Genomic DNA, 14339 nt, shown 5'->3' with positions numbered 1-14339 from the left:
CATCAAAGCAAAACAAAGCACAATGTATCATCAGCAACAGTTGCTGCAGTGGCATCAAACCAAAATAAATCACATTGTAGCAGCAGCACAAGTTACTGCAGTGGCATCAAACCAAAATAAAGCACATTGTAGCAGGAATACAAGACATTGTAGTGGCATCAAACCAAAAGATAACATGCCACATTGTAGCAGGTGCACATTGTAGAATCAACAGAAGTTTGCATCACCTTCTGCCACCTCTACTAGCATTGAACCAGGCCATCCATCCAGTGTGTGTGCCATCAGTTGGTGGAGGAGCACTAGAAGTTGAGGCACCATACTGCCTTGGGGCAGAGAAAGGCCTTGAAGAATTTGCACCTCTCCCAGAAGAAGATTGAGCACTAGAAGATGCTCTTCCAGATCCTCTTCCACCACCAGCCCTTCTTCCTGCACCTCTACCAGCACCACTTCCACCACCTCTACCAGCAGCACTTCCAGTTCTTGGTGTTGGTGTAGGAGCTTTAGGTGTTGGTGTAGGAGCCCTAGTTGTTGCAGGTGGAGCAGCTCTTGGTGTTGGTGTAGGAGCTTTAGGTGTTGGTGTAGGAGCCCTAGTTGTTGGTGCAGGAGATCTAGTTGTTGGCTTGGAAAACAATTCAAAGGAAACACAGTTAATAATACTACAAATAAGAAAGGTAATTTACAGAAACATCAAAATGAAGAACTAGTACAAAGGGGCTTACCACATGTTTGTTTTTTCTTAAGGCCAACTCAGGTTTCAACTGTTTAAGGCAGTTTGTGTATTTATGCCCTTGTAATCCACAATTGCTACAAGTTATTGTCCCCATTCTTGAGGTGGACTTTGGCTTTGGAACTTCAAATTTTTCCTTTATTCTCTTCTCTTTCCTTCTTCCTTTCTTCACTTTAAATGCTGGTGGTTCTATGTCTGGACCTGGGGTCTTTGTCCAGTCATGCTCACCAGGGACAGGATATATCATTGGTTCATATGCTGCCAAATAATATGGTTTCTTGAAGAATTTGCTTACAAAGTCCTCTGGAAACCTTTTTGCCTTGTTGATTGCTGAGATGGCATGGTTACATGGGATGCCACTGAGGTCCCACTTTCTGCAACCACAGGTTTCAACTTCCAAATTGACAGCATGTGTTTGCTCACCACTAGTTACTTGCCACAAGTTAACACCTGCTTGAATGGGTTTGCAGTACCTGGCCCTTTCCTTTTCAATCTCCAACTTCTCACTGTAATGTGGTGTGATCTCCCATCTAGCTTCCCTTCCACTCTCTCTATTCCTGTGCCACCTAACCATCTGCTTATCCTTTATGCCATCACACATAGTTCTTATTGGTTTTTTCCTATGATCTAGGATGTACTTGTTAAACACCTCTGACAAATTGTTGACAACCAAGTCAGTCTTGCTATTTGTGTCAAATGCATGCCTAGCCCATGTTTTCTTGGGTATTGCACTAAGCCACTGCCAAGCTTCCACACTCTCAGCTTTGAGATCATCCATTGCTTTATTAAATTTGTGTTCATTATATGCATAACTGGCATTATCCATGCACTTCTTAAGGTCCTCCCCCCTAAAGCCAGCATTCTGGAAGTTTGCATATATGTGTCTTAAGCAGAATCTTTGATGACTGTTAGGAAAAACTCTATTCACTGCATATAATAGCCCCTGGTGCACACAATTTAAACAGCTAAGCTACTGTCTAATACACATGTAAACACATATTTAGCAGGCAAAGCAAGGTGGATAAACATACCTTCTGTCTGTCTGACATTATAGTATATGGACCATACTGTCCAACTTCTCCTCCAAGACAAATCTTCAGTTGGTGTAGAAACCAGCACCAGTTTGCTTTGTCCTCTTGTCCAACAATGCCAAATGCCAGTGGGTATATGTTGTTATTGCCATCTCTACCAGTGGCAGCAAGGATTTGTGCACCAGTGGTCAGCTTGATAAAACATCCATCAATACCTAAAACAGGAAGTAAACATAACATGTCAAATGCATTTATATGTGCAACCTATTGAAACTAACAACATCAAAGTAGTGTACAAGATAAAATGAACTAACCAATGAATGGTCTACAGCCCTGTAGAAATCCCTCCCTTGCTCCATTGATGCAGTAAAACATGGCATGGAATCTTGGTCCTGGATGTGGGATTTTTTCAGTGGCTGTTGGAGTTACAGTGGTGACTATAACTCTACTCCCAGGGTTTGTATCCATCACAGTCTGAGCATAGTCTCTCAGCCTTGGGTATTGCTTCCTATGATCTCCCAACACAGCCTCAACAGCTAAGTTTTTTGCCCTATATGCCATAGCCTTGGGCACATCCACATCATACTTTTCCATGCAGGCATCAATAAGTGTATGTATGCTAGTACTGACATCAGATCTGAATAGTGGCTCATATTGCTTTGCAAGCCACTTTGCACTTACCCTGCTTGTTTCAGTAGAACTAGGGCATGTGTGTTGTATCCTCATCTTCTTAATTACAAAAGTGTTTTCCCCTTTTATAACAGCTGCCACAATGCAGAACTTACAATGTTCATTCTTGCAATGCACAATGATCCTCTGATCTGAGTTCCTGTGATACTTGAAGTCTCTGCACTGAGTGATGTGCAAGCTCAACAGAGCATCTCTGAATTGATGTTGATCTTTGAAGCACATATGCAGTTTTAGTTGTTGGTGTGGTTGTTCCAAATCCTCATTGTACCATACTCTAGCTGGCCTCTTCTTTGCCCTACTCTTCCTTTTTTGAGGTAGCACAAATGCTAGTGGCTCAAACCCATCATCTTCACTGTCCTTCAATAAACTATCATCTTCTTCATCTGATGATGGTTTCCAATCAGGTTGCACTTCTTCTAAAACACTGGAATGTGACCTTGTTGTTGGTCCCCTCCTTACTTGTAACTTCTGCTTCTTCTTTGCTGGCACATATATTTTTTCCTCCTCTTCTGGAACAATAGGGTCATCATCCTCCAACTCAAATAATTCCTCTACCTCTGTGTCACCCTCATAATGCACTTGTTCTTCATCCTCTAATTCTTCTTCTGATTCTTCATCCTCTGTTTCTTCCTCATGTTGCTCTTGTACTTCTTCCTCTCTCTGTCTATTTTCCTCTTCCATCTCCATGTCTTCAGCATCATGCATTTCCTCATTATAGTTAGGCCTTAAATCCCCCATGTCACTATCATACTGCCCTTCAGATCCTTCAGATGAACATGCATAACTGCCATCATAGCCAACTTGTTCTTCTTCCACAACTTCTTTTAACTTGGGATTTAGAACACTCCTGCTCTCTTGTGTTAAAACAGCAGGGCCTACAGCTGCAATATAACTGCTACTCTGACCTTCATAAGCAACACCTTGCTGATCAACAGCATAAACAGGAGGATCGGCAAGATCAAAAACAACAGGCTCAGAATATTCAGTTATATCTAAATTTTGCTTCCGTACAAAACCCTTCTGTGGTACACTGACAGCTGGTGGACAAGCCCTAAATAGCAAATTAAGCACCAAACTCTCCTCATTCTGCCTCTTGATCAACTGTAGTTTAACATTACTATCAACCAATTCCAAGCCCTGCTCTCCTGGGGTCTCCATGTAAAACATCAGTGAATCATCAATACCGAAGCCTTGGGTTTCCATCAATGCAACCATATTTAGATATGTCACATCTGAAGAGCTTAATTTCCTCTCTAACAGATCATTATTGTCAAAATGGATCCTAACATTCCATATGTCTTCATATAAACTACAATTCACATGCAATTTGCCTAATCAGTACACTATAACCCTAATTAGCAAATAAATGAGAAGAAGAAAAAGAGGCAGAAACAGAAACTTACAGGACGCCGCCGAGCCCGTGGGTCAGCTCATGGCTATTGCTAGGGTTCGCCACCCATTGCTTTGCCAGCCGTACCCGCTGCTCCATGGACAGTGCGGGCTCAATGAACTCGTCGTCGTCGCTGGAGTACTCAGAGCTCGAGTAGCCATCGCCGCCCTCGATTGGAGATCTCCCCTCGATTCCTCCTGCCGCGCCGATGCCGAAGAGGGGAAGGTTTGCGCCGCCGCCATCGCCGTCGCCGCCACCGCCGCTGCCGCCACCACCGCCCGGGGGCGCCGCCGCCATCGCCGTACGCGCAGGGAGCTAGGGTTCGTCGACGAACAGAGACGGCGACGAGGAACAGAGTGGAGCACGGGCCGGACCGCACCTATTGAGCGAGCGGGCGAGTGCCGATTCGCCAGCGTGGCATCTGACGCGCGGGCCCGGGCGGTCAGTTCCAGCGTCAATACGTACAAATACGAAGTTTAGCCCGATTTGCAACGGTTCGGTCCAAACGTGGTACTGACACGTAAAAATTTTCAAAACTGGTACCAGTTCGTCACCACGGCCCCAATTGTGGTACTATCGTGTAATTAACTCACTAGAACAACAACTTGTGTGAGGTGGGTGGGCGGAGTGAAGGAGTTTGAGTGGCAATGGCGGCCGGGTGTGGATCGGTGGGAAACGGGTCCGGTCGGGTGTAGACCCGGGTGGAAGGTTGCTGACCCGGCTGAGCCTGGCTGAATGGCCGGTCAATGCGTGGCTCTTCCTCTTGGTCTTCCTGGCTGCTTCGTTGCATGGCCATGGATACTAGGATTTCCACGTGGCCCTTGATGACTAGGAAGGGAGCAAACCGTAGACTAGATTAGGAGGGAGCGTAATTGTGTTTGATTTCTCCGGAGAGAGAGACGCTGATTCATGCTGCTTCCTGCGAGCCTGCCCCTGACCGTATACATACAGTGCTGTTGGAGTTGGACTGATGATGAGGGAGGTGATTGCAACGGTGGAAAAAGTAGGACTCGATTCTCTGGTTGAGTAGGAGCGGTTTGGATGATTCTGCGAGTCAGTGGCAGGGCAGGCACCGTTTCCTACGCCGTGCAAAAACCCAACAAAGTAGGTGCCGTCTTTTACTGCAAACCCGTGGCTGCTTGCGGTGGACAAATACAAATACAAATACTAGTGCTGGGTGCTGAGCAGGTGGCGCCCCGTTGCTTGCTTCACCTCGCATGCAGATGCAGATGCAGATGCAGGCGGAATCGTCGATAAAGGAGGAGGCTAGCTACCGGCCTCCACGTGTGGGAACCAAAATTTTCAAATGCTTGCTTGAGGGCTTCTTTGATTCAAAGGAGTTTTATAGAATTTCTGAAGGATTGAAATCTTTAGGATTTTTTTTATATTGGTCCTTTGATTCATAGGATTAGATTTCATAGGAATTTTTTCTATGAAATCTTTTGTACTACATTTCATAGAAAATTTAATATCCACTCTAATCTTTTTTTACAATTTTTTTGTTTTTCTCGTGGCGTCAAACAATCATTGTTAATTCTATAGGATTCAAATAGGCATGCCACTTCAACCCTACATTTTTTCTATTCCTACGTTTTCAAAATCCTACGAATCAAATAAGCCGAGTGTTTTCCAATTCCGAACGCCCGCACTGGACGAATGATGGGCTGCATGGGTCTACCACGTGGCCCGCTTTATTACAGGTGGTGGCTTTCGCGTAATTCCTCCTTCCCGCTCGCTGCTCGCTTTCACCAAACGCTGGGCTGTGTGCTTTATTAGAGGCCTCATGTGTGGTCTGGCCAACCACATCATGTAAACATTATCCCAATCTCTGTGGACTATGACGAATAAAATTAGGCCTTACCCCTCAAGAAAAAGAAAACATGATCTGGGGGCCTCCTACATCTCGCCAATTCGAGCCAGCGTGGGGTCAAACTCGTGACCTGAGGATAGCCAGCGGAGCTAATGTGCGTTCAACACCCCAAAACTTGACAACTATAAAAAAGAGAGACAAGTGTAGTAGCGAACCGACAAACCATACCGGATACTGTGGTGGCCGCACCATGTACTGTGGCGACATGGACTAGGTACTCAAGTAATTGTTTAAAACTCCAAAATCTTTTTAACAAAACTTGAACATTTTTTCAAAAGCACGAAGACATTTTTGAAAACTAAAAAACATCCAAAAGAGAGAAATTCGAAAGCCACAAACATTCTTTGAAAAGCACAAACCAATTTTAGAAAGTTCAACAAAAATTCTAAAGCAGTAAATTCGAAAAAAACACGAACATTCTTTGAAAAGCACGAATAAGTTTTGGAAAATTCAACAAAATTTCCAAAACAGAGAATTTGAAAAACAACGAACATTCTTTGAAAAGCACGAACAAATTTTGGAAAATTCAACAAAATTTCCAAAACAGAAAATTTGAAAAACTATGAATATTCTTTGGAAAGCACGAGCAAATTTTGGAAAATCCAAACAATTTTAGAAACAGTAAATTTAATAAACCACAATTTTTTCCTAAAAGAGTGACCAGATTTTTGAAATTTCAGGAAAAATGAACACAGAAATATTGGAAACTCATGAACATTTTGTTTTAGAAAAACAAGTTTTTTCTAAAAAAATTGAACACTTTCTGTGAACACAAACAAAGTTTGAAACTGCTACAATGGTTTGAATTCCTGGAATTTTTTACCAGGAACATTTTCTGAAATTCCAAAGACATCATTAAACCGTGAACATTTTTTGTATTTGTCGACAAATTTTGAAAAACATGAACTTCATCAAAATTACCAAACAAATTTTTTAGACCACAAACATTTTGGGAAATATAAATATTTTTTGAAATTTCAATTTTTTTATATATAGGAATATTGTTTGAAATTCTGAATATAAAAATATTTTTTGAAATTCCCAAAAATTATTGAAAACATGAACTTTTTTTAGTTTGTGAGAAAAAGTGATAATAGGGACAATTTGACATTTTCTAATTTTATTTAAAAATACAAACATTTTTTGAAATTTCCGAAAAAAAATTAAAATACAAGAATTTTTTTAATTTATGAAAAAAATGAAACACATTGTTTTTTATTTTACACATTTTTATTAGCACGTACATTTTTTGAAAATTTAGAACATTTTTTGAGAACGAAAAAGAAAATTGAAAAAGAAAAGAAATGAGAAGCGAAAAATGTAAAAGAAAAGAATAAACTGAATGCTATATATCGTCTATTCCTGTTTCATAATGCACCTTCAACAACACAATGAACATGTCAATTTCATCAGGCTTACCATGCTATAGACATATTTGATTTATTCCATAAGAGCAAATAGAATTACTTAGTGTAGTAAGAAAGGAGAACATGTTGGAGCATGCGTTTTGTTGCCCCTTCCACATGACAAATTGTGTGATTGAAACCGAGATTCAGAGGAATGTAGATACTAATTAGTCAAACTCTCTTTGAGCCGTTGCGTCAGCATACAACATAGAGCAAGGAGCGAAGTATATTTAGTGTAATGGTTAATGGCTATCATGTATGTTATAGTTCCAAACTGAGTGACCAATTTGAAAGGAATTCGCATGATTCTGCCCTTATACATGTCTATCATGTATCATAGAATTTCTTTTTTTAGTCATAATTAAAGAAAGGCAAAAAAATAATATGAACTTACATCTAGAAATTTATCCAAGGTATGAGTAATCCAAATAGTTTTGAGTGCTTGGTCAATATTTTCACAAGCAATGTGATTTTACACTGACATTTTTTAGCATTCTCAGAAGAATTAGAAAAACAAAACTAAGCAAGGGCTGGTTATTTAGTAACATGTTAACTAGGTAGAGCAAAGTCTAATGGGATTTATCCTGAAGATTAATATAAGAAAAACACCATGACGTTAGACATAAACAAAAGCATAAGATGATTGTTCTTAAAAACTGAACAATAAATGAGAAGGATGGCATAATAGTATAATTTTGTAAATGGCTAGCTTATCATATATAAGCTAATAAAATATAGATGTTTATTTACTTTGAGCTATAAACAGACAATATAAGCAAAATCATTAGTTGCATACATTCGAGTCTTCACTTCGTAGGACGTGTGGGCTAACATGTAGACTGGAATCCTCAACTTTCTCAAATAGCAGCCTAAATGTGCACATAAATGAATATCATCACCTCATACTTAATATTAAAAATAGATAAACATCATATGGCCATGAAAATATATGCTTGAAAAATGGAAGTTGTTCTTGAGAAAAGCCTGCTATTACCAATCAAACATACGAATATAAAGCCTTTGAATAGGTAGAAACATTAATCAAATATAATAACCACAAAATTTGCCAATACCATAAATAGTACTACCATAGTTTGCCCATGGACTTCCACTGGTGCAATATTTGACAATCTTTTTAAGATGATACAACTATTATGTTAGCCAAGCAACCTCTGTTTGCTAATTGCAAACTATCAGTACTGATTCCACAAGGGATAAGCATCAAATTCAACATGTGTGCATGCCTTCTTTTTGAGGAAAACTGCGTATTTAAATGCATATCCTACAAAATCTAAAAATTAGCAGATTCTGAAATTGACCAAAAATTACTTGCACCAAAACACATAGGAAGTAGGGTCACATGTTGCAGCGAGAAAAAAACATATGTGGTTGAATAGGAGGAACAGGTTACCAGAGTTGAAGTCAGGGACGCAGCCGTCGTGATATAGTGGAGGCGGTCGGCAAGGTGGAAGTGGCCGACGCAAGGCGCTGTGTTGGGGAACGCAGTAATTTCAAAAAAATTCCTACGCACACGCAAGATCTATCATGGTGATGCATAGCAACGAGAGGGGAAGAGTGTTGTCCACGTACCCTCGTAGACCGTAAGCGGAAGCGTTATGACAACGCAGTTGATGAAGTCGGACGTCTTCACAATTCAACCAATCCTAGCACCGAAGGTACGGCACCTTCGCGATCTGCACACGTTCAGCTCGATGACGTCCCGCGAACTCTAGATCTAGCTGAGTGTCGAGGGAGAGCTTCGTCAGCACGACGGCGTGATGACGGTGATGATGAAGCTACCGGAACAGGGCTTCGCCTAAGCACTGCAACGATATGACCGAGGTGGATTATGGTGGAGGGGGGCACCGCACACGGCTAAGACAATTGTCAACTTGTGTGTCTATGGGGTGCCCCCTCCCCCGTATATAAAGGAATGGAGAAGGGGGGAGGGGCGGCCCTCTATGGCGCGCCCTGGAGGAGTCCTACTCCCACCGGGAGTAGGATTCCCCCCCCCTTCCCCAGTTGGACTAGGAGAGAAAGGAAGGGGGAGGAAGGAGGAAAGAAAGGGGGGCCGGCCTCCCACCCAATTCGGATTGGGCTTGGGGGGGGGCACGCCCCATCCTAGGCTCCCTTCTCCTTCCTCCCACTAAGGCCCAATAAGGCCCATATACTTCCCAGGGGGTTCGATAACCTCCTGGTACTTCGGTATATTCCCGAACTCACCGGAACCATTCCGATGTCCAAACATAGGCTTTCAATATATCGATCTTTATGTCTCGACCATTTCGAGACTCCTAGTCATGCCCGTGATCACATCTGGGACTCCGAACAACCTTCGGTACATCAAAACACATAAACTCATAATACCGACCGTCACCGAACGTTAAGTGTGCGGACCCTACGGGTTCGAGAACTATGTAGACATGACCGAGACTCATCTCTGGTCAATAACCAATAGCGGAACCTGGATGCTCATATGGGTTCCTACATATTCTACAAAGATCTTTATCGGTCAAACCGCATAACAACATACATTGTTCCCTTTGTCATCGGTATGTTACTTGCCCGAGATTCGATCGTCGGTATCTCAATACCTAGTTCAATTTCATTATCGGCAAGTCTCTTTACTCGTTCCGTAATGCAGCATCCCGTAACTAACTCATTAGTCACATTGCTTGCAAGGCTTATAGTGATGTGCATTACCGAGAGGGCCCAGAGATACCTCTCCAATACACGGAGTGACAAATCCTAATCTCGATATATGCCAACTCAACAAACACCATCGGAGACACCTGTAGATCATCTTTATAGTCACCCAGTTATGTTGTGACGTTCGATAGCACACTAAGTGTTCCTCCGATATTCAGGAGTTGCATAATCTCGTAGTCATGGGAACATGTATAAGTTATGGCGAAAGCAATAGCAGTAAACTAAACGATCATCGTGCTAAGCTAACAGATGGGTCAAGTTAATCACATCATTCTCTAATGATGTGATCCCATTTATCAAATGACAACTCTTTGTCCATGGCTAGGAAACTTAACCATCTTTGATCAATGAGCTAGTCAAGTAGAGGCATACTAGTGACACTCCATTTGTCTATGTATTCACACATGTACTAAGTTTCCGGTTAATACAATTCTAGCATGAATAATAAACATTTATCATGATATAAGGAAATATAAATAACAACTTTATTATTGCCTCTAGGGCATATTTCCTTCAGTCTCCCACTTGCACTAGAGTCAATAATCTAGTTCACATCGTCATGTGATTTCACACCAATGGTTCACATCTTTATGTGATTAGTTCACATCTTCATGTGACTAATACCCAAAGGGTTTACTAGAGTCAATAATCTAGTTCACATCGCTATGTGATTAACACCCAAAGAGTGATCATGTTTTGCTTGTGAGAGAAGTTTAGTCTACGGGTCTGCAACATTCAGATCTGTATGTATTTTGCAAATTTCTATGTCTACAATACTCTGCACGGAGCTACTCTAGCTAATTGCTCCCACTTTCAATATGTATCTAGATCGAGATTTAGAGTCATCTAGACCGGTGTAAAAAGCTTGCATCGATGTAACTCTTTACGACGAACTCTTTTATCACATCTATAACCGAGAAATATGTCCTTAGTCCTCTAAGGATAATTTTGACCATTGTCCAGTGATCTACTCCTAGATCACTATTGTACTTCCTTTCCAAAATCATGCTAAGGTATACAATATGTCTGGTACACAGCATAGCATACTTTATAGAACCTATGACTGAGGCATAGGGAATGACTTTTCATTCTCTTTCTATTTTCTGCCGTGGCCAGGTTTTGAGTATTTACTCAATTTCATACCTTACAACTTAGGCAAGAACTCCTTCTTTGACTGATCCATTTTGAACACCTTCAAAATCTTATCAAGGTATGTACATCAAAAGTCTTATCAAGCGTCTTGATCTATCTTTAAAGATCTTGATACCCAATATGTAAGTAGCTTTACAGGTAATTCTTTATTTGAAAAACTCCTTTCAAATTCTCCTTTATGCTTTCCAAAAAAAATTACATCATTTCCGATCAACAATATGTCATTCACATATACATATCAGAAAGGCTGTAGTGCTCCCACTCACTTTCTTGTAAATACAAGCTTCACCGCAAGTCTGTATAAAACTATATGCTTTGATCAACTCATCAAAGCGTATATTCCAACTCCGAGATGTTTGCACCAGTCCATAGATGGATCGTTGGAGCTTGCACACTTTGTTAACACCTTTAGGATTGAAAAAACCGTCTGGTTGCATCATATACAACTCTTTTTTAATAAATCCATTAAGGAATGTAGTTTTGATATCCATTTGCCAGATTTCATAAAATGCGGCAACTGCTAACATGATTCGGACAGACTTTTAAGCATCGATACGAGCGAGAAAATCTCATCGTAGTCAATACCTTGAACTTGTCGAAAACCTTTTGCGACAATTCAAGCTTTGTAGATAGTAACACTACTATCAGCGTCCATCTTCCTCTTGAAGATCCATTTATTCTGAATGGCTCACCGATCATCGGGCAAGTCAATCAAAGTCCATACTTTGTTTCCATACATGGATCCCATCTCAGATTTCATGGCCTCAAGCCATTTTGGGGAATCTGGGCTCATCATCGCTTCCTCATAGTTCGTAGGTTCGTCCTGGTCAAGTAACATGACCTCCAAAACAGGATTACCGTACCACTCTGGTGCATATCTTACTCTGGTTGACCTATGAGGTTCGGTAGTAACTTGATCTGAAGTTTCATGATCATCATCATTAACTTCCTCACTAATTGGTGTAGGCATTACTGGAACTGATTTCAGTGATGAGCTACTTTTCAATTCTAGAGAAGGTACAATTACCTCATCAAGTTATACTTTCCTCCCACTCACTTCTTTCGAGAGAAACTCCTTCTCTAGAAAGGATCCACTCTTAGCAACAAAGATCTTGCCTTTGGATCTGTGATAGAAGGTGTACCTAATGTTGGGGATCGTAGCAATAATTGAAAAGTTTTCCTACGTGTCACCAAGATCAATCTAGGAGATACTAGCAACGAGAGAGAGGGAGTGCATCTTCATACCCTTGAAGATCGCTAAGCGGAAGCGTTGCAAGAACACGGTTGGTGGAGTCATAACGCAGCGATTCAGATCGCGGTCGATTCCGATCTAAGCACCGAACAACGACGCCTCCGCGTTCAACACACGTACAGCCCGGTGACGTCTCCCGCACCTTGATCCAGCAAGGAGAGAGGGAGAGGTTGGGGAAGACTCCATCCAGCAGAAGCACGACGGCGTGGTGGTGGTGGAGGAGCGCGGTACTCCTGCAGGGCTTCGCCAAGCACTACAAGAGATGAGGAGGGAGAGAGGTAGGGCTGCGCCTTGGGAGAGAGAGACTCGTGTGTTGGGCAGTCCCAAAACCTCCACTATATATAGGGGCAAGGGGGGGGGAGGCGCCCTAGGGTTTCCCCTAGGGGGGCCTGCGGCCAGGGCAGATGAGATCTCCCCCTTGGGTGACTTGGCCCCCAAGCCAGGAGGTGGGAACCCGAGATGGGGTGCCCCAAACCCCCTGGTCACGTGGGATTAGGTGAGGGGGGCGCACAGCCCCTTAGTGGGCTGGTTTTCCCCCTTCCCTTGGCCCATGAAGCCCCCAACACTTGCCGGGGCTCCCGAAATACCTTTCGGTCATGCTGGTCATCATCCGGTACCTCCGGAACACTTCCGGACTCCAAAACCCTTCGTCCAATATATCAATCATCTCCTCCGGACCATTCCGAAACTCCTCGTGATGTCCGGGATCTCATCCGGGACTCCGAACAACATTCGGTAAACGCGTACATACCTTCCCTACAACCCTAGCGTCATCGAACCTTAAGTGTGTAGACCCTACGGGCTCGGGAATCATGCAGACATGACCGAGACATCTCTCTGGTCAATAACCAACAGCGGGATCTGGATACCCATGTTGGCTCCCACATGTTCCACGATGATCTCATCGGATGAACCACGATGTCAAGGATTCAATCAATCCCGTATACAATTCCCTTTGTCTACTAGTATGATACTTGCCCGAGATTCGATCGTCGGTATCCCGATACCTTGTTCAATCTCGTTACCGGCAAGTCTCTTTACTCGTTCCATAACACGTCATCCCGTGATCAACTCCTTGGTCACATTGTGCACATTATGATGATGTCCTACCGAGTGGGCCCAGAGATACCTCTCCGTTACACGGAGTGACAAATCCCAGTCTCGATTCGTGCCAACCCAACAGACACTTTTGGAGATACTCGTAGTGCACCTTTATAGCCACCCAGTTACGTTGTGACGTTTGGTACACCCAAAGCATTCCTACGGTATCCGGGAGTTGCACAATCTCATGGCCTAAGGAAATGATACTTGACATTAGAAAAGCTTTAGCATACAAACTACACGATCTTGTGCTAGGCTTAGGATTGGGTCTTGTCCATCACATCATTCTCCTAATGATGTGATCCCGTTATCAACGACATCCAATGTCCATGGTCAGGAAACCGTAACCGTCTATTGATCAACGAGCTAGTCAACTAGAGGCTTACTAGGGACATGGTGTTGTATATGTATCCACACATGTATTATGGTTTCCGGTTAATATAATTATAGCATGAAAAATAGACAATTATCATGAACAAGGAAATACAACAATAACCATTTTATTATTGCCTCTAGGGCATATTTCCAACAGTCTCCCACTTGCACTAGAGTCAATAATCTAGTTCACATCACTATGTGATTGTAATGAATCCAACACCCATGTGGTTTGTTCATATATCGCTTGTGAGAGAGGTTTATTAGTCAATGGGCCTGAACCTTTCAGATCAATGTGTGCTTTACAAATCTCTATGTCATCTTGTAGATGCAGCTACCACACACTACATCGAGCTATTCCAAATAACTGCTCTACTATACGAATCCGGTTTACTACTCAGAGTCATCTGGATTAGAGTCAAAGTTTGCATCGACGTAACCCTTTACGACGAACTCTTTTACCACCTCCATAATCGAGAAAATTCCTTAGTCCACTAGTTAGTAAGGATAAGTTCGACCGCTGTCATGTGATCCATTCCTGGATCACTCTTGTACCCCTTGACTGACTCATGGCAAGGCACACTTCAGGTGCGGTACACAGCATAGCATACTGTAGAGCCTATGTCTAAAGCATAG

The 14339-nt window shown here is 42.3% G+C and overlaps 1 protein-coding gene across 1 annotated transcript; it reads right to left on the bottom strand.

Annotated features, from left to right (window-relative positions):
* Window positions 1-2617: 2617 nt before the first annotated feature.
* On the bottom strand, window positions 2618-4448 carry LOC123044139 (uncharacterized; the record flags this gene model as incomplete). Its single annotated transcript, XM_044466784.1, is given in 2 exon segments — window positions 2618-3757; window positions 3852-4448. Coding segments are annotated over 2 exon segments (1424 nt in total), but the record flags the coding sequence as incomplete, so codon positions are not given.
* Window positions 4449-14339: the final 9891 nt, after the last annotated feature.

This window comes from Triticum aestivum, chromosome 1A (assembly GCF_018294505.1).
Source record: "Triticum aestivum cultivar Chinese Spring chromosome 1A, IWGSC CS RefSeq v2.1, whole genome shotgun sequence".
Taxonomy (NCBI): Eukaryota; Viridiplantae; Streptophyta; class Magnoliopsida; order Poales; family Poaceae; genus Triticum; species Triticum aestivum.
The sequence above is the reverse complement of the archived record's forward strand: the minus strand, read 5'-3'. Positions and strand labels throughout refer to the sequence as shown.